Genomic DNA, 21,589 nt, shown 5'->3' with positions numbered 1-21,589 from the left:
ACAATCCCTAACTACACCACTACTGTCAATGATTCAGCCCTGTTGATGCGGACCGTTAATCATGACCAACAACAAACAATCAATCTGACCTTAGCGAGCTCCCCAGCTAGCATGATTCCTCCTTATCCACAGCCATTCACTTGCTCGTTCTGCTGCCTGAGACATGTTGCTAACCGCAAGTTTCAGGCTCCGTCCCCGAATGCCCAACTCAGTTAGTAAGGCAATAACGGACTTTGCCACAAAACCACGGCAGCCCACCTCTACAGGCCACACTCGAGCCCTCCAACCTCGCTGCTCTGCCTCTGCTGCCATTTCAGCATACCTAGCTTTCTTGCGCTCATAAGCCTCCTCAACTCGATCTTCCCACGGGACTGTGAGTTCGATAAAATAAACTCTCTTCTCTACCTCAGACCACAGTAACAAGTCCGGACGTAGCCGGGTGCTAACTATATATGCTGGGATGACTAGCTGTTCATTCAAGTCAACCCTCATTTCCCAGGCTCCACCTACACTTAGCTGCCCTAACTTGTGCCTGACCTTAATTGGTCGAATCTTTTCTCCCTCACGTACAAATTTGATCTGTCTAGTCTCTTTGCTAGCAACTAGAGAATTTACTTCTAGCCGCTTTTCCTCAACTGCAGCTGCCAAACATTTCAACACCTGGTTGTGACGCCAGGTGTATCGCCCCTGGGAGAGACTGACCTTACACCCTGACAGTATATGCCTCAATGTACATACACTAGAACACAACGGGCAGGCACCATCCTCGCCCAACCACTGATTTAAGTTCTGGGGAGATGGCAGCACATCATAAGTAGCCCCTAGAATAAATCTAATTCTGCTGGCCTCCATGCTCCACAACTCTCTCCACTTCAACTTTCTCTTCTCTACACTCTCCCAGTTCACCCACTGTCCTTGCTTTGCCTGCGACACTGCCTTAGTACATCTTACTGCCTCCTCTTGCCTATGTACTTCTTCAACTACCATCTTCCTCTTTTCTATTACTGATGCCTTGTTCCACACAGGTTTCCCTATGCACAACCCTAAGCCTCCACGCCCATGCTGCACCTGACCTATGATATCCCTGTGTCTAAGAGCTGACTGTGCTTGCTGTACTGCCTCCTTTGGGTTCCACTTCCTCCCTGTTTTAACTGTGGGCGCTACACTCCTAACCACTGGATCCTTTGACTGAGTCAGAGTCATTTCCAGTCTAACCTTAGCACACTTGAACTCCTCTGTCAGGCTAGATAATGGCAATTCCAATATGCCTTTCCCATATAAGGCTACACTGCTTAGGCAGCGTGGGACTCCGAGCCATTTTCTAATGAATGAGTTAATCATCCTTTCTAGCTTTTCTACCTTTGAAAGGGGAACCTCATACACTGTCAGTGGCCACATCAACTGAGGCAACAATCCAAACTGCAAACACCACAACTTTAACTTTCCTGGGAGCCCTGACTTGTCTATACTTGAAATACCTTGAATCATTTCCTGCCTCACCTCCTCAAACTGTCCCTTATCACTGAGACTTGCATCATACCATCTTCCCAAACTCTTGACTGGTTTCTCTAACACTGTAGGCACCACCTCATCATTTATAACAAACTTCTTACCTACTACCCTCCCTTTAATGATTGAAATACTCCTGGACTTACTTGGCTTCACTTTCATTCTAGCCCACTGCAGATTACTATTTAACTTATCCAACAATCTGCTAGTACATGGAGCGGTTGACGTCATAGTCGTCATGTCATCCATGTATGCCCTAATTGGAGGGAGCCGCAGCCCTCCCTGCAGCCTTTCTCCACCCACTACCCATTTTGAAGCCCTAATAATGATCTCCATTGCCATGGTAAAAGCTAATGGGGAAATTGTACACCCTGCCATAATGCCTATCTCCAGCTGCTGCCAAGCTGTAGTGTACTCTGCTGTGGTAAAGCAGAGTTGAATATCTAAGAAGTAGGCTTTAACTAAGCTCTTTATACTACCTGGCACTCTAAAGAAATGTGCAGTATAGTGGACACAATATGCTATACTTGATGAAAATGATGCATATTAACACAGAAATCGAATCGCCATGCAAAAAGGGTGGTTTTTGGACACCTTCATTTGTCCTCCCTTGTACATGTTTTTAATAGCCTATATAAAAAAATAATTTTTTTTATGTATTTGTTTCTCTTATTGTTACCACATAACGTGTGTGCGTGTGTGTGGCGTGGACTGCATAATCGGGCACGTCGAGCAAATGCCTGGTGGCCTGGCCTGCACATTTTTTTTGTGTGTGTGTGTGCCCGCAGTCAGGCCACTCACTGAACAGCAGGCCAGGCACCGCCTACTGGTTTACTAGTAGTTTTATTACTTTATTAGTTAGTCTGAAGTAATAATTACACTTCAGGATTAAAGTGGGTGCAGCTCATTGTAAAATTGGACTCAGAAGCTCGGAACCATGAAAATATGGACAGAGCCACCGTGATGTCACTCATTCATTTCTGGACTCTTGTGTTGGAGCCTTGAGTTTTGAATTGCTCAACAAGGCTATAGAGACTAAAACCATTGTTGGCCTAATTTTTCGGAAACAAAGGTTGGGGCTTGAGCAGAACACACTACCATGTCTTTAATGTTAGGGGCTTACTTAAACAGGAAGCTGTTTAATGAAACTGATAATATGTCAATGTTTATTATTATTGTTATGACGTGTAGTTCTTAAGCATGTGGAGAATAAGCAGTATGCACGATCTGATCACTCTTCCTTAAATAAAGTTTGCTGTGAAGCGTTTGTACCAGTAGCGGCTGGTGCATTTTTGTCCAGGGAGGATGTTTTGTCGACGTCTGAAAAAGACCCGAGTGTATTTTCTTCCTCTGTCTGTAGCCTGTTGTTTAATGGCGAGCTCAGGGTGATCTGGTCCAAGCTCTTTCACTCGATGCTTCTCCTGTAAAGTCCGTCTCTCAAACGGCGTAGTTTTGAGCAACTTCATAGAATTTTCTTTCTCCATTCTTGCAAAACGTCTTTTGTGTTTTATGGCAGTTGAAAACAAACTTCTTTGCTTCGCGCCCGTGCTGCAGGAAGACAACAAAGCCGTCGGCGGGGGACTGCTATGTTTATATATACTGCGTCGCTACCCATCTACGTCAGTAGCCTAGCCTACGTCACGACACTCACTCTACCTGACCCCACCTCCATCTGGTCGCTAGATACGTGCGCCCAGAACCCTCCCAAATCCCTTTGTTTTTGAGAGTGAACAGCGCATGTGCAACTTACACAGATCCTGATCTGCACTGGTGGAAACCGGAAGTCCCCAGACGGCGTCCGTGGCGGTGCAAGAAAATATTGACCCAAAAACGGTACACATGTAGATCATTATGAATCTACATATTTATTGCAGATTATATACTCACTATCTAATATTCACCTCGCTCATAAAAAAAAATATATATATATATATATATATATATATATATATATACCGTATATAGGCTATAACATTTTATTTTCCCCTCCTTTGGGTAGGTGGTAACCTGATTCCATCTGGCAGCGTCAGGTTAGGTAGGTGGGGTGGCGCCCTGGCGCCCTCTAGTGGCCGGCCGCCACTGGTTTGTACAGAGGCATGTTTTTGGTTTTACTTCATATTATACTTGCAGTTATCTAGGCAATGTTTATGTTTCTATTAATGAACAAATAGGTAACATGTATCATCGCGTTAGCATTATATTAACTAAATCTGGCTTCAAACGACCCAAATTGGGCTTCAAACGGCCCAAATCTGGCTTCAAACGACCCAAATTGGGCTTCAAATGGCCCAAATCTGGCTTCAAACGGCCCAAATTGGGCTTCAAACGGCCAATTTGGGCCTATGGTCCTATGGTCACCGGCACGCGCATCGGCCCGTATCGGCCTGGCCTGCTTGTATCTAATGCCCGGCCTGAATTATGATCCCAGTCCGCCCTGTCCTGTCACTGTGTCATCGTGATCCAGTGAGAGGCCGATGGCCGTTGAGAAAAACAAACTCCTATAGGAGTTTGTTTTTCTCAACAGAAAAACAGAGAAAAACAAACTCCTATAGAAGTTCTATAGGAGTTTGTTTTTCTCAACAGAAAAACAGAGAAAAACAAACTCCTATAAAACTTTTATAGGAGTTTGTTTTTCTCAACAGAAAAACAGAGAAAAACAAACTCCTTTTCTCAACAGAAAAACAGAGAAAAACAAACTCCTATAGAACTTCTATAGGAGTTTGTTTTTCTCTCTCACTGGATCACGATAGAAGCAGCCTAATCCAAATACTTTCCACCAACACCCTGGCGCTAGTCCAAGCATAATGATGTATTGATGGACTGGGGGCGGCAAAAACAAACCCTCAAGTTATTTTAAGATGATTTCCTCTCAGGAGTGATCGCTTATTATCTGCCTTCTGAACCTGACATTTCTGACGTCCATGTGCATGAACCATTTGAAAGTGTTACACAACCCGTAGTAGTAATGACTGGATATGGATATGTAACTGCACATTAGGGCCTGGCCGATGTTAAGCGCCAAGATAATGGCAAACGCAAAAGAAAAGAAAAAAACATGCCTCTCTGACCTAGAGGGAAAAACACATAAATGCTTATGGTTCATCATCAAAATGAGAGCACTCAATAATGCTAATTATCTCCTCAAGCTGCTGCAACAGCGCCACTGTGTGGTCAAGTAGTAGATGAAAACAGTGATGGGACAGACAATGTGGATTTATATGAGCTTTACTATCAAATTTAAAACGGCATTGTGAAACAAACAATAAAAAAACAAAAAAGTTATTAAAACGAGAATGTAAATCAAAATCTGATTAAATATTTTAAAAGAATTCAACAATTCAACAATTATAAAACCACATGGTATTTTTTTAAACAAAACACACTGACCTATTCCACAGGAATTCCGACTGCATAGAAAGTGAAAAATATCTAACACTCCATGATGTATGTCAAAACTGATACGCGAGTCCAAGTCCATCAGCATCCAACCACTGTCCCTTATGAGCAATAGGTCTGTAATCTGGCTGTTTTCATAAATAGTTCCTGAGAGTTGAACATCCTGGTCCCCCGCTGTTCATCAGCTACTGCTGCGTATCGTCCGGGGTCATAACCGAGCTGCCGAGGGGGTTCTGGACCCCAGGGACGCCGTCAGCAGACTTCACACTGGATCGCTCCGTACTGTGAGCCTCATCTGCTTCAGGCTTCCAGATTTTGGAGTTGCTCATAGTAATTTCCCCTTTCAGACATGAAAACATTATGAAGCACTGCATTTTGTATTTACACACAAATGAAGATGATGCTCAGTTACTACACACAGTACGTAGATTAACATTTGTACTGTGGACAGTGGTAAGCCTTACTAATAACCTTACTCTTTCTTTCATGGATTTGTGTATTTTATATACAAGGTATCCATTTAAGGTATTCAAATACCTGTTGTGTTCTCTGTGGGATTTTCTGTGCCATAACCAAAGCCATTCTCCTTTTCTGCTGACTTTGTGAAGTTTTCCAACTAAATGAAGAAAATAAGTTATTTTGATACATTACCCATCTGGTGAAAAATGTAACTGAGTCGATGGAGGCGTAAGAAGTCACACTTACCTCAGTGCAGATGGACTCTGAAAGTCGACTGGCAAGTGGGCCTTTATCATCAAATCTGCAGGTACTGCAGACAAAGCAAACTGTCATTAGTTATCTTATTGTACGAAAGTTTTACTCCAAATATTACCACATCTAGCCATGAGGAATCAAAAGTACCTTGGGCTCTGTGGTAATGTTGGCTCACAGTCAACCGAGCTCTCTTGTGTCGTCTTGTTATTGATCTTAGCAGCATGAGGTACTCCTGCCTCAGCGTCTCGGCTTCTAGCTTCTTTCTGACGCTGCAGCTTCACATAGTCATACGTACTCATGCCTTTGTAAACTGCAGAGCACAGAAGACAACACCATCAACGGGAAATGAGGATTAATGAAGGGGTTAAAAAAAGCCATATCAAATGGAGTTGTGATGATTGTGCGTGGACGGCCTGTGACTCACAGAGGTAGACATGGAAGCCCAGCAGATGGCTAAGAAGCAGCAGGCAGGTGATGCTCAACATGATTGTTATGAAGGCTAACACAAGGAGACCAGCTGAACTGGTCTGTATGGGCGCGAAGGGTAAGAACACCAGCCAGGTCCCATTGCCCAGCGTACCTGAAGAAACAACACACCATATCATCAGCAGCGACAGAATATAAGGTTACATACTCCCTTGATTTTTAATGTTGCAATTTAACTTGTGTATTGGGTCCAATACACAAGTCCAATACAATATTGATTCTCACGGTCAAACTGCGCAGCTGTCCGCAGGCTGCTTGGATCCAGGTAGTGTTGAATGAATATGAACAAGATGATCACAACCAGCAGGAAGACCCCTAGTGTCGCAGAGATTAGTGCCACAAAGAAGCACCTGAAGGCAAGATATTAAAACAGTTATTAATTCAAATGTCATGGCCATGTGGAACAAAACCTAAGCATGACACTGGGTCAAAATCATTCGAAACTTCCTCTTACCAATAGTTCCTGCTCCCCACGCAGGTGTTCAGCCATTTGCAATGGTGATCAAAGTCTGCCACGCACTTGTTGCAAACCCCACAGTGTTTCACTTTGGGGCCACTACATGAAGATGGATTACATTAACACCATTAAATGCAACATTTTCATAATTGATTATCGAATTATATTATTTCAATGAATAAAATAAAATAAAATCACATGAGGGAATACTGCTTGGATACATACACTTTGATATCGCACAGGTGACAGTGTAGGTCCTGGATGACATGGGGCTGCTTAGTCCGGTCAAAGAATGGCATTGGATTGGAATAGTTCCGTTTGGCCCGGACGCTGGCATCTGCTGGATCTATAGTCAGTGCAGCAATATGGGTTATAATGTGTGCAATAAAGGATATGCCCGTCACCTGCATACAGCAAGTGTTAAGGAATAAAGTGCTCAAATCAGGGAAATAAGTACCAAAAAATACATACAAATGTTGAATGCAAACAAGCTTGCAGTATCATTTATGTGAGTGAGTCAAGCCTGAAGAAAATCAACTGTTCTTACAGCTGAAAGACATCCAGCAATATGAACTACTGCTGACGTCAAGCAGCATTCAATTCATGACAAAAACGCCAGTTGTCTTTTGGGCGAGAGGACAGTAGGCCTAACAGAGAGAAAGAGTCATGTCTGGTGTGACTGGAGCCTATACAGAAAGCCCAAACAACAAAATCCTTGTCCAGTGGTACACACAAGACCACAGCCAAGACTAATGTTTAAGGAGCCGTGAAACCTGCCCTGCATTCAAATCTTCCAAGACTTTTGCAGCTGCATTAATGCATATTACATGACAAATGAAGCAATACACCTTTTCTATTTACACCTGATCCAGATGACGGTAAGGTTTCAGCTGTGTAAGTTAAAGCATTGATTCTCATGCTTTTTCATATCAAGGACCCATCATTTAATATGCATTAGGGCCACGGACCCCCATTTGATGAGATTTTGATTCGTCTCAATCCCAAATCTGTGAATATCTTTATTATTAGATGTGATTTTGTCGAGAATTTCATATCTGTATTGTAGGCAAAGAGATAACTAGAAACTATGATAAAAATAGTCAACAGTCTACATACTCCAATTGTTAAATGATTGTAAATGAAATGTTGAAGTTTAATAATTCCCTGATTTGCTGGCGACCTTCAAGGACCCACGTTGAGAACCACTGAGTTGAAGGATACAGCATAGGCAGCGTGGCTCCACAGCGGAGGCAGTAGGGGGATGTAGATGCCAAAGCTGACTATGGCGAGGTAGCTGTACACCAACCAGCCGACCACCTGGAAGGCTTGAGGGGGCCATGACCATCCGTTGATCCTGGGAGGCTTGGAGGGAACCAGCTCACTCCTGCTGCTGCCATGCATGGGCACTGTGCGTCTCAGGCCTCGACCAAAGCAGTTCATCTGGACAACACAGTGGAGTCCTCAAAGACCAGAATACAAGTGCAGCTCCAGCAGTGTGTCCACATTTGCCGGGGAAATGAGTTAGGCAAATGAGTAGGCATGATGACTCTTCTCGTACTGTGATAAAGGCACTAGAAGCTGCCACCCTCCTGTCCAGTAGTAACCCTGTCATCTTGAAACTAGATCCAATAGGCATAACTGCATATAGGCTACTGTTACATATTAGGATATGATATTGCCATGATGTAGAAGGCATTCTGCGGAGATGCAGCCTTAACCCAAGTAGCCTAAGCCTACACATCACTTTAGTCTGAAAGAAATAGTTAAAAAGGGAAAAAATGGCAGGTGATTCATTTGAAAAGAAAAAAAAAACAGTTTGAAAAGAGAAAAAAAAGTAGCCTACAGATGAGCCATTTTAAAATGAACACATATTTGATACGCCCAAAAAGATTTAATTTATTTATAATAAACTATTAAAACGAATATACTGGGTAGCCTACCAGCCTACATATATTTGTGTGTGTGTGTGTGTGTGTGCACACATAAATATACATATAAACTCTGTAAGAGGTGTCTGTCCATCGGCTCCACTTTTTAAAATAAATCAAGCCAATACAGGTAAACTGCAGGCTGACTGATGTCATGGCTTTTGCTACTACTACTATATCATCAAGGACATGATATCTGTCAAGTGAATGATAAACCATGACACACACAGCGAGTTGAGGCGTTTTACTCATCACACCTGTCTGTGGGTGAAATGTGCAATTCAGTTGCCTAGCAAATACCGTAATAAATCCCAGGCTCCTTATTTGCGCTGCTGACAATAACGTAGCCATAGCTCCCACATTGGTGGAGTAGACAACTGCTAACGAAGGCTTTGTCTATTTCTCCTTTGGCAACCAATGACCAAGCCTTCGGCATTTAGTTGGTATCTAAGGGCTGGGCTAATAAACGATTTTTGCGTCTATTTCACTGCTTTAAACGATATAATCACAAGAAAGAAAAGACCAAAGACAATAAAAAGTCAAAGTTTAAATCCATCAAAAAGTCACTTACTGTTGTCAGTGATGTCGGTTAAAAGATGTTCTGTATTCGTGTTCAGATTAAGACGATTAGTAGACTTCCCCCGCTTGATTGATTGCCCATAATTAGTTTGGCAGCGGGGCAGGTGTCTTCAATAGGCAGCGCTCACAAACCGCATTAAAACAATAACCGGCCAGAGAAAACAAATCAGTCGAGAGCCTCCATAAATATAAATAAAACTCGTCAAATGTTCCCCCATTTCCATGCCATCGAAGGACGGGAGTCAGAAGTTGAAGTATCAACTCTAGCAGGTCGCAGCAGCGCTATGGAAACTGCCCTGATGCGCATGTGTAGTATTGAAGCAGTCAGCTGGCGTTTTCTGACTGAATGATTAACACACCCATGCAGTTTCATGCAACTCACACGATATTTTCAAACTCAGCATTGCAGCTGTTACTTGTTTTAAGTCCCACCAAGAGTGTCGTTTCAGAGTCAGAGAACAAGTGGGAAGTTCAAATGGAAAGGAAATATGCATAATTATGCCACTTCTGCTTTCGAAAATAAAACCTTTACCTTCATTGTTGAGCTATCAGTCGGCTCTCTTGTTGGGTTTCATAGATGTTGCATAATAGTACTGATTCTAATAATGGTGTGCTGCAGGCCATAATGTAGCCTACTACCGTAACTCCGTTTATTTCACTTCCCTTTATGATCTCCACAAAGCCAAAACTGAAATGAATAGCAAAGATTATTCTGGGAATTTAAAACTGTAGAAATCTCAAAGGGGAATCGGCATCACATCTCCACAATGGCCGCATACACTGTCCTTACAGGATCCATAAACTGCAAAAAAGCTTACTGTAATTTGGTTAAGTATACTGATTTATAGCTCCCAAATGTCCTTGAACCACAAATAAAGCAGGAGAGGCAAGATTGTAAGTTAGACACATTTATATAAAAAAGCTGCAAGCACTTATTGTGTTGCACTCATACAAAACCATAAACTTAAAATACAGTCTAAACTTAAACAATAGAGTCTGTACAATCATGACCATCCTTCAAAAAAGGATCAGAGGCTCCTGGTGTTCCCACAGTATTTAAACAGAGTCCAAAACCAAGTGTCAAATGTTGTTAACACTAGGACGACAGAACAGCAGTGTGTGTGTGTGTGTGTGATCAGCTGTTGGCTGTGGAGCCTGGCTCTGGAGACTGCAGGAACTCATAGGGATCATGAACCATCTCAGACTGCTCTCCCACACCCAGGTGTGACGGGCTCCCTGTGTAGACAAGAGAGGACATGGTTCTGAGGCTGCTGCAGTGTTGTCAAGACTATGGACATTTGCAAAGAACATTGAGCAGACCAAAACATAAATACAATAAAAGTGGACGCCTCAAATTTAGTTGATATTTATGAGATAGTGATGCACGAGCAGCATGAGCCTCCCAAACCTTTTCAGCTTGGGACCCAAAAGAGAAATTGGGTGTTTCCCGTGGATCCCAAACTCACAAATATAGGCCTACATGAATTACAATGAATAAACTATCAACAAAACATTGATACCATGACATGATATGGAAATGTATTAAAATAATTAGAAATTCACATTCACAGCAACATGTACAATACTTTTTTATTTTTACATGTTTCATCCTGTCCCACCCACCCACCATCCTATTGCCCACCTCTCCCCCATTGTACGCACGCACGGTCACACACACACACACACACACACACACACACACACACACACACACACACACACACACACACACACACACACACACACACACACACACACACACACACACACACACACACACACAAACCATAACTTACTTTTCCACTGCCCATGAAGTTTCCCTCTTTGCATTGGAAAAACTCTTGACTTGCCCTGATGCTGACAGTGCTTTGTCTGAAGGTGTTATTTAATTTGTTCATTTTAAAACTTTCATGACTCAGCACTTCTCCACACGAAACACATTGTTATTGTTGGTGGTCCTCGTCATTTCGCAAACGCTTTGATGAAACAACTGAAACATATTCTTTGTATTTACGCTTCGACATAGTGGCACTTGACACAAGGGGACGGCGACAGGTAAAACTGTGTTATGACTGACAGTGACAGAAATGGAAGCGCATCACTCACCCAGTAGAAAACGATTAGGCCCATTATATGATTAGGAAAACATTTGTTATTATTAGAGGTCTGCAACCCAACCTGAAGCAGACGGGACCTGAGACTGTATCAGCTTGGTTTTTAAATCAATCATTTAGTACAATTGAAGAGAGGTCTCGGGTTGGGGGTCACTTGTTTTGTTATGCGCGGAAAACCCCCCCACTATATGCAATTTATTCTCCTCGCTTTCTCTTTCTTATATTATATTGTATATGTATGGTTATATGTTCATGAGACATGTACTGACTGAAAATAAATTTCCTGTGGGACAATAAAACTATCTATCTTCTTCTGATGGACAGCAGAGGGAGCGGGGCAGGGCACACACACAGCCCCCCTCCCTCTGCTGAGCGTTCTGAAGCGCCACTCCCTCTCTCCTCTCCTCTCTTCTCCGACACTTTCTGGTGCTGAAAGACGGACAGCGTTTCCAGGCCCATGCAGACCTCTAGGCCTACAGCCTACGTTGCTTTTACTCTTCCAGTTGGCGACCCACCACCAACGGGTCCGTGACCCATGTTTGGGAAACGCTGTAACTAATAGTAGCATAGCTTGTTACAGTAATGATTGACAGTATAAAGAAAGGCACAAAGGACCTTAACTAACAAGGCCACTCGTTTTTTAGGTGCTCAGGGGGTATGCATTATTGGAGCAGTATGCATTATTGGAGCAGTATGCATTATTGGAGCAGTATGCTTGCGCGTCCAATCGCAACATCATCTCACGCAGTGTTTCTCAACTGGTGGGTCGGGACCCAAAAGTGGGTCACGGGGGGCGTTTTGAGTGTGCATCTGAAAAAAAAAAGTTCTACCCATTGAGGATGCTGGCGTCCGCAGACGAAATTACTGTCTTTTATAGGCTGTAGCGGGCTCATTTTTAAAGCCAGAGTGAAGGTACTGGTACAATATGAAACTAAAGACCTTAAGGCATCCATTGGTACCAACATGCCATGCTAAGCGAAGGGGGCTAAATGACGCTACAAAGTTAGGCTAAATTCTGAAAATTGGGTCATGACTTAATGACTAAGGGAAAATGTGGGTGGTGAGGCTAGAACAGTTGAGAACACTATCTAGCGCATGGCTGAGCAATTTGGGGCCCGCGGGCCAAACTTGGCAACACGCTTGATTTCTTTTGGCCCTCCATGGTTTTGAAACAAAAAATGGCAGCCAATATGACTTTCAGAGGCGCTGTGGCGGGCTACTTTTTAAAGCTAGCTTGATGATACATTTACCATATGAAACTAGAAGACCTATTTTAGATTTACAATGCAAATTGTCTATAAAATAATAGAATTGAATGTAATTTCACATAAAATAAACGTTGATTTTTGTCCCACAGCCATCCATTCAGATTAATTTTGGCCCTTCGTAGGAAAGAATTTGGACACCTCTGAGTGTCTCATTGGGACTAATCCTGTGTGTAACATTAGTCACAGACACACAGGGAGCAGCTGATGTGCTCCGTCCCAAGCAGCTAATAAACAAACACATCTGTGTGTTGCTCCTGTTCTCGGTACCTAGGTGGTGCTGGTCCCTCTCTGAGGCGTTGGAGAGGGAGGACAGGTTGGAGGAGGGTCTGGAGCCAACCCTGTCCACCTGCGCCTCCTGGAACTCCTGCAGGAGTTTGTCTGCATCGTCAAAGTGCTGCTGGCTCTCCTCGTTCCCCGGTTCTTTCTTCACTGTTTTACCTGAGGGAGGGAGGTCAGATCCATTTGGGAAATGTAATGCAGACAATGCTGAAACCATTGACGAGTGCTGATAAAGGATAATCACCTAAGGAGTTCAGCATGGATATATCCAGAGACATTTCAGGGTAGTTCTTAATTGACATGAAGTCCAGCACTGAACTGCTGTCTCCCAGACCAGAGCCATCTGCCATCTGGACAAACATACACAGCCTCAATGAGTCAATGAAGCATAATCGGACAACACAAGCACAGCATTATTTACTACAACCATTACTAACAATGCTGTGTTATCTTCAGTTATAGCAAACCTGCATGTCGCAAATGTTAGTCTTGGTTTCATCAGGTTTCAGTGGCAGATTTCTTTTCTGAAATGTAAAATAAGCATGATCTATAAAACCCCTGGAAACAAGACATGGTAGAAATGGTCCACAAATTCTTACTGTGGAGTGGATGAGTCATTAATATGATGAGAGGTCATGTGTCATGTTGTAAATAGCTGAGTCACTGGTAGGATACCTGTCGAATCTCATCGACGGCTTTAATGTGATCGCCTGCTGTCATCTTATCCAGAAGCCCATCAACCAACTGCTTCGTCACACTTCCACAGCCCTTGACAAACTCTTGTATACTGAGAGTCAAAGTAAACAAATCACAAACTGAAATTGGAAACGTAATTTCACCACTACATTTCAAATGTAACTGTTTCCTATCACAGAAAGGTACCCTACCTGAGAGCACACTGTACTCCTGTGTCATCTCCATAGGCTGAATACAACATGTCCATCTCTTCGGGCAGCAGGTCTGGGAAGATAGTGTTCTTCTGAAGGCTCTGAGTGTTGTAGGCATTGCTCAGGAAAGTCACTACATAGGACAAGACCAAAGCATAATCATAATCAACTATAGACATTGACCTGGCTTTCTTCAGCAATTGTTGATGAATTGTTGATTGAACAAATATCTAATTTGACTTAAAAAAAAATGACTTCACTGCATAACGTACCCTTGTGTCTCCTGTCATCTTTGAAACCCAAGGTTGTCAATCCAGGCAGTAGCTTATTTGACAGGGAACTCAGGTCAACATTATGGGTCTCTTCTCCTGCAACACACAAGACAGAAACATGTCCATCTCTCCAATATACCAAAGATTAAAGGATTTTTTTGCAGATTTTCAACCAGCTTTGTATCATTACAATGACGGTAGTACCCATACATAGTACGGTATATGCAAAAGAACATTCTTTACATGATTTCCCTCTATATTGCCTGCTGCAGCGAGAGCTCCCCGTCCATTTCCTCAACATGGGGGGAAGGTAAACATTGTTCATTTGCATAAACTACTGACATTGTAATGATAGAAAGCTGGTTGAAAATCTGCAAAGTAGCCCTTTAAAGTCATCTGGTGTCGGTCCTGATACTACAGAGTATATAGCAGAGCTTTTAGAAGAGCCTTTTAAACCACAAGAAGAAAAGATACCAAACCTTCTGCATCAGGGTCAAGCTGATTTACAACAGTATATAGTAGAGAACCGTCCGTCTCTTTACGCAAGTGGCCCATCTGAAAACAGGAACAGAGATAGTATGCAGTCAACACAAACTACACTGAAGAGAGCCCACACACCTGTTCCAACAACATCTTCATCTTCCCAGCCCAAAGACTGACTGGGTCAGGTCAAACTTGTGCATGCCCCATTTCTACCCAGTCATTTTATTTCAACGTTGAGCCCAAAAGTCAATAGTGTAATCCAACAGTAAATACAAAGTGACGTGCTTAAGGAGTTACAACATTTTTGGACTTCTCCACCAATGTCTCCCTCACTTACAGACCGGTCTGTAGTAACTGAGAACATTGGGATTCATGTGAGCTGTGGCTCAGTACACAACTAGTGTAGCCACCTCGCTACCAAAAAACCCACCAGTGTATACAATTTAATGGGATCACAAAAGTCACTCTAAAGAGGCTAATTAGTCCTCCAAATGACCCCATGTATGCTTCATTCAAAGTCCAATCATGCAACTTCTCTTTTTATGTCCCCCCCCCCCCATACGGTTCATTCACCCATTTAATTTTAAGTCATAAATGCACCATGGGGAAACAATATATCTAGCCTGATAAACCATCCGTATCACATTAAATCACATTCTGTTTCATTCTGCGCTTCCACCTGGCCACCAGTTCAGAAATGACCAAGTCCATGGGCCAATCAGGGACCTGCCTTGTAGTTGACAGCGTAACTAACCGGCCAATCAGGGATGCTGCTGGAAAAACAGTAATGGCGGCTCCCATGGCTATGCGGCTCCCAAAGCAAGGAGCAGTAGAGTTCGTAGAGTAAACACAGCCGTAAGTGCAGTTATTGCAGAAATAGACCCAATAACAACAATTAAACAATAGTGTATGTACCAGTTTCTCGGCGAAAAAGACATTTTTGGAGTTCTTGCGAGTGTATTTGGATTTGACTGGATCTGATGCTGATTGGCTGAACGACTGGATTTGGCAATGCTGACGGGTATCAAGGCAAGTACTCCCACCCACTGAAATGACTGTTGATGGCTTGGAGTCCAGACGTTGGAGCAGAACGAAACAGAATGTGATTTCACATGATCGGGATGGTTTACCAGGCTACAATATATCTACCTACACCAGGGGTTGGCAACCTTTTTTATATAAAGTGCCATTTTCAAATTTGCTTGTCAATCAGTGTGCCACACCAAGATTAATGACTCGCACATCCAAATTTAAATCTCCAATGTATCTGTAGTGTTATTCCATCCAAAGTCAGGACATTGAAATGAGAGCATTACCGTAAATATGCTAAATAACAGGCTGTGCAACTGCAATTGGCTGTGGAATAGGTAATTTGGCAGGGCATTTCAACATAAAAAAAAAAAAAATCTGAGTTGCGCACTTATTGCTACTGTGTGCGCCGTGCCACTGGTTACCTCTTCGCGTGCCAGAGGTGGCACTTGAACTTTGACCACCAAAATGTCCTTGAGTCCAAGTGGACGTTTGAGGCAAATTCGAAGAAATTCCATCAAGACATTCCTGAGATATCGCGTTAACAAGCTTGAAAATGGCATTCGAGAGGTCATAGTGACCTTGACCTTTGATAACCAAAATGGAATCAGTTCATCCTTGCGTCCAAGTCGATGTTTGAGCCAAATCAGAAGAAATTCTATCAACACATTCCTGAGATATCGCGTTAACGAGCTTAAAAATGGCGTTCGAGAGGTCACAGTGACCTTGACCTTTGACCACCAAAATCTAATCAGTTCATGCGTGAGTCCAAGTTGATGTTTGAGACAAATTTGATTAAATTCCGTCAAGGCATTCCTGAGATATCGCGTTGACAAGCTTGAAAATGGCGTTCGAGAGGTCACAGTGACCTTGACCTTTGACCACCAACATCTAATCAGTTCCTTGAGTCCAAGTCGATGTTTGAGGCAAATTTTATGAAATTCTGCCAAGGCATCCCTGAGATATCGCATTAAAAAGCTTGAAAATGGTGTTCGAGAGGTCAGTGACCTTGACCTTTGACCACCAAAATCTAATCAGATCATCCTTGAGTCTAAGTGGATGTTTAAGGCCTGGCTATCGCCGGCGGAGGCATAAAAATTGAGGATTTGATACTTGGAGCTGCAATACTTAGAGCTGTATCGAGATGTATCGTGGAATCGAATCGAATCATTGACAGATGAATCATAATCGAATCGAATCGTGAGGCCAGTGAAGATTCACAGCCATACTACACAGTTTAACATGATCATGAATTAAACATCTCAAACTCTCAAACATGTACTCCTGTTAAACATGGGAAGAAAGTATAGGTCTAAACAGGCCAAAGCTGTCAGTATATAATATTGCTATATCAGCTAGGTGGAAGACCTTAGAGTTGGGCATGTAACGGTTGATGCGATCCCTGGCTTCATCTGCAGCATGTTCCACCAGGGCCAGAACATGCTCCTCAGCTGTGCTGTCGGTCAAACTGCAGGCGTTTCCCTCTGGTTCATACAGGTAGCTGAGATCACACAGGCAGCCATGTGTTAGTACAGCACAGCATTATAGTGAAAGTGCACTGTATCACAAAATCACCTTTAGGCCTTTCACACCAGCCAATTCTTTCAGAGGTCACAAACAAAAGTCACGTCAAATCGACGGCGGACATGACACGTGTGTGGTAATACCTGATGACTTCCTTCAGGTCTTTGACTGGCTGTTTTTTGGACTTCTTGGCTGATTCCACGGGCAGAGGGATGATCTCTGGCAGAGGGGGTAGATCTGCTGTGACGTCCTCGTCTCCCAAAATGGCTGCCTGCTGGGTGAAATCCATGTCCTGCATGAAAGACATGCTGCGCTTCAAAGCTAACAGACGCTCCTGCAAGCACAGCAGAGATATGACAGCGACAGGGCAACTTTTTACTTCATCTGCATAACTGGCAAATGAGGGATAAGATGGCCAAATGGGAAGGGACGGGATGGCGGAGAGTTGCTGATGGCGATGATTATGCTAATGATAATCATGATAATCGTGCTTTTTTTTTTTTTTACATTGAAAGGATTGACACAAAGCAAATACATTAAGTCACTGATATTCCCATGCTCATATAATCTGGCATATTATATTACTCTGCCTACAAGATCCATTCCATTTAATTGAGTAAGCGTTTAAGATGTCGTCAAAATACCCATTTTTAGAGAAAAAGTAACCAGTGAAAAAAACTGTGATCAAAAGCGGATACAAAAGGAACAGCAGCACTAATAGAAGTCGATCAATAAATAGTTTATAAATAAAGTCAGAGCACAAGATAACTGACGCTGGCAAAACTAATACTAATACTAGTCTGTTCATTCCCTCCATATGACCACATTACTTTGCTCATCATTTTGAAGCCTGTATGGAGCAGCTTCTTGGCAGCCTTGTAGTAGACAGTCTCTGGTCGGTTGTACACCATGGCATCGTCACACATCAGTTTAAAGTCCGCCTAGAGGGGGGAAATTTGAGTTGTTCACTTAGGCATGAAGGCTTACTTGGTTTGCTATTGCTTTCTTACATAAATATTCACTATCCTGACTCAAACTCTTCAACATGAATGCGTGGTGAAAGTATCCTCACCTTGAATTCTGTAATAGTCTTGTACTCATTGGTTGTAATCTTGTCTTTCATGGTGCTGAAGTCCATAGGATGTTTGATGATCATAGAGTAGCCAGGAGCAATCGCATCCGTCACTGGAAAGGAGAAGAATCCATGCGGGTCTTTCCTGTGAAGACAAGGGATGTACCTCTGATGTTTCAGTAAAGCACCAGCCCTAATCTTCCCCATGCTTCTGCTCACTAGAATATTAACATCTCCTCACCTCTGGAGCTGGCGCAGAAAGTGCTCCAGAAGTTGCTGACGAGGAGTTGACTCGTTCTCTGCATTGGGACAGACATTTAAAAAAATATATATATACATTTAATACTGCAAGATTCAGGTGAACATACTGTAAAGTGTAATGTTTGATTCAGGCTAACATACTGTAAAGTGTAATGTTTGTTGTTGTTAAAAATACATACTACAGCATGCCTTTTTAACAACAACAAATTCAGGTTAACATACTGTAAAGTGTAATGTTTGCTGCACGATTCAGATTAACATACTGTAAAGTGTAATGTTTGATTCAGGTTAACATACTATAAAGTGTCATGTTTGATTCAGGTTAACATACTATAAAGTGTCATGTTTGATTCAGGTTAACATACTGTAAAGTGTCATGTTTGATTCAGGTTAACATACTATAAAGTGTCATGTTTGATTCAGGTTAACATACTGTAAAGTGTCATGTTTGATTCAGGTTAACATACTGTAAAGTGTCATGTTTGATTCAGGTTAACATACTGTAAAGTGTCATGTTTGATTCAGGTTAACATACTGTAAAGTGTCATGTTTGATTCAGGTTAACATACTGTAAAGTGTAATGTTTGATTCAGGTTAACATACTGTAAAGTGTCATGTTTGATTCAGGTTAACATACTGTAAAGTGTCATGTTTGATTCAGGTTAACATACTGTAAAGTGTCATGTTTGATTCAGGTTAACATACTATAAAGTGTCATGTTTGATTCAGGTTAACATACTGTAAAGTGTCATGTTTGATTCAGGTTAACATACTATAAAGTGTCATGTTTGATTCAGGTTAACATACTGTAAAGTGTCATGTTTGATTCAGGTTAACATACTGTAAAGTGTCATGTTTGATTCAGGTTAACATACTGTAAAGTGTCATGTTTGATTCAGGTTAACATACTGTAAAGTGTCATGTTTGATTCAGGTTAACATACTGTAAAGTGTAATGTTTGATTCAGGTTAACATACTGTAAAGTGTCATGTTTGATTCAGGTTAACATACTGTAAAGTGTCATGTTTGATTCAGGTTAACATACTGTAAAGTGTAATGTTTGATTCAGGTTAACATACTGTAAAGTGTAATGTTTGATTCAGGTTAACATACTGTAAAGTGTCATGTTTGATTCAGGTTAACATACTGTAAAGTGTCATGTTTGATTCAGGTTAACATACTGTAAAGTGTAATGTTTGATTCAGGTTAACATACTGTAAAGTGTCATGTTTGATTCAGGTTAACATACTGTAAAGTGTAATGTTTGATTCAGGTTAACATACTGTAAAGTGTCATGTTTGATTCAGGTTAACATACTATAAAGTGTCATGTTTGATTCAGGTTAACATACTGTAAAGTGTCATGTTTGATTCAGGTTAACATACTGTAAAGTGTCATGTTTGATTCAGGTTAACATACTGTAAAGTGTAATGTTTGATTCAGGTTAACATACTGTAAAGTGTCATGTTTGCTGCAAGATTCAGGTTAACATACTGTAAAGTGTCATGTTTGCTGCAAGATTCAGGTTAACATACTGTAAAGTGTCATGTTTGCTGCAAGATTCAGGTTAACATACTGTAAAGTGTCATGTTTGCTTGGGAGAAGAATCTGATGCGGAGACTGTAGAAGGGAGTTTCTTACCTTGCTGTGTCCTGCAGGCTCGGACCGGCCTATCTCCCTGCTGCTCTACTTCCACCTTTATATTGGGGTGAAACTCATCCACTTCAGGCTCGATCTCAAATCTCTCCTTCTTCCGTTTCTTCTCTTCTGGCTGATGAGATACGTGCATGATGAGAGACAAAATGATCAGTACAAAACAAACTTACTGGGCATATATTGAGGATAAAGCAATGTTTGCTCACCTCTACTCCGATACTAATACTCTTTGGCAATGTGAAAGGTTCGACGGGCACCCCGCCACTGGCAGCAGTTGGAGTTGCTGCCTCCGATGATTCATTCTGCTCTCGCTCTCTCTTCTTCCTCTTTTCCTCCTGTGAGAAAAATGAGTTTTGACTCATCATAACACTGGAACCACGCATTATTAGGATGAAGGAACCTTCTTCCTTGAACTAACCTTCCGTCGTCTTCTCTCCTCATCATCCACATGCTTGTCCTTATCCTTTTCAGACTTTTTCTTCTTCTTCTTCTTTTTGTCTTTGTGGCGTTCTCGCTCATGGTCTGATCTGTCGTCATAGTAGCTGGAGTCGTGGCCTGAGCCGGAGAGCTCTGTCACCTCGCTACCACCAACTTTCAGCACAAGCTTCAGGGGCTTCTCAAGAGGCTTGTCTTCATAATCTACAAAACACACAGACACACACACACACAATAATCATCAATGGTAAAATCACACTCTTGATGTTTGAATGATGAACTTCAGTGTGTGAGGTGATTAAGAGAAAGAGTTTGGGTGCAGAAGGTAGCCATATGGGGTCAATTGAGTATGAAAATGAGCTGTATAGCCTAATTCAGTGGTTCACAACATAGGGTTCAGGGACCACCATGGGTCCTTGAGGGAGTCCTCAGCAACTTATTTCATTACAAGAAGTTAACACAATTAATGAATTTAGAAGAATGGCCAGGACTACGAATAAACACCATACCATACCTATTTTGGTCATAGTTGGTTTCACTGCTATCTCTCTACCTACAATACAGAAATAGTCATGGAATTCTGGACTAAATCATATCTAACAATAAAATATTCTCAATTTATGTCGGGGAAACAAAACCTCGTCAAAGAGGTGTATGTGGCTCTAAAGTAGACTGAATTATGGTCCTTGATTATGAAAAGGTTTTGAGAATAACTGGCTGGAGCCTCCTCATCTAAAGTTATCCAGTTAATGCTGATATAAGGCAGATTAGTTATATGAAACAAACTGATGATGACCAAGTGATGAAACTGTTGTTGAAGTGCTGACTTGACCAGTGCCATTTCTGCAGAACAATACACTAACGTTAACTGCTGATCTAACCAAACAACTGATCGAGCCGAGGTTTTTGCACTGAGCAGCTGTTAATCATGTTTCACGAAAACTAACTAACGTTAGAGCGTGCCCTCTTTGCTCAGCTAGCCCTCAGCTAGCCAGTTAAGGTAACGTACGTAGCTAACGCTAGCAAAAACACAACAAACGTGCATTAGTCCGCGTGCATTTAGATACCATCAACTGTTCTCCACTCCGGCTTATGTTTCTTGTGTTTCTTCCCCATTTCTTCGTATTTATAATTTACAAAGGCGTGTGTTTATCTAACTAGCTAGTCGCTAGCGTTATGACAACAATCGCTGCGACAAGAAAGCTCAAAGCTGGCGGAAGTGATTCGTCAACAAGAATGT

General features: G+C 42.1%; 2 protein-coding genes across 3 annotated transcripts; both read right to left on the bottom strand.

Moving 5' to 3' along the window:
• Positions 1–4,877: 4,877 nt before the first annotated feature.
• On the bottom strand, positions 4,878–8,002 carry zdhhc11 (zDHHC palmitoyltransferase 11; the record flags this gene model as incomplete). The annotated part of the gene is made up of 9 exons (XM_083631884.1): positions 4,878–5,245; positions 5,443–5,521; positions 5,611–5,674; positions 5,767–5,929; positions 6,044–6,199; positions 6,331–6,455; positions 6,560–6,661; positions 6,788–6,966; positions 7,784–8,002. The coding sequence occupies 9 exons, from the start codon at positions 8,000–8,002 to the stop codon at positions 5,091–5,093; spliced, it is 1,242 nt and encodes a 413-aa protein (XP_083488010.1). The 3' UTR covers positions 4,878–5,090.
• Positions 8,003–9,892: 1,890 nt separating this feature from the next.
• brd9 (bromodomain containing 9) lies at positions 9,893–21,553 on the bottom strand. Of its 2 annotated transcripts, none has more exons than XM_083641812.1 (17): positions 21,417–21,553; positions 20,333–20,553; positions 20,121–20,249; positions 19,900–20,029; positions 18,239–18,296; positions 17,998–18,142; positions 17,756–17,866; positions 17,069–17,199; positions 16,770–16,902; positions 14,369–14,444; positions 13,890–13,985; positions 13,618–13,750; positions 13,406–13,517; positions 13,198–13,254; positions 12,975–13,080; positions 12,719–12,889; positions 9,893–10,305 (listed from the first exon to the last, which is right to left on the bottom strand). In XM_083641812.1, the coding sequence occupies exons 1-17, from the start codon at positions 21,463–21,465 to the stop codon at positions 10,205–10,207; spliced, it is 1,959 nt and encodes a 652-aa protein (XP_083497938.1). In that variant the 5' UTR covers positions 21,466–21,553; the 3' UTR covers positions 9,893–10,204. The 2 variants fall into 2 exon arrangements, with proteins under 2 accessions (XP_083497938.1, XP_083497939.1); XM_083641813.1 differs by having other exon boundaries at positions 17,069–17,196.
• Between the last annotated feature and the right edge of the window lie 36 nt (positions 21,554–21,589).

The sequence above is a fragment of the Poromitra crassiceps genome, assembly GCF_964638095.1.
Source record: "Poromitra crassiceps genome assembly, chromosome: 1".
Classification (NCBI taxonomy): domain Eukaryota; kingdom Metazoa; phylum Chordata; class Actinopteri; order Beryciformes; family Melamphaidae; genus Poromitra; species Poromitra crassiceps.
The sequence above is the reverse complement of the archived record's forward strand: the minus strand, read 5'-3'. Positions and strand labels throughout refer to the sequence as shown.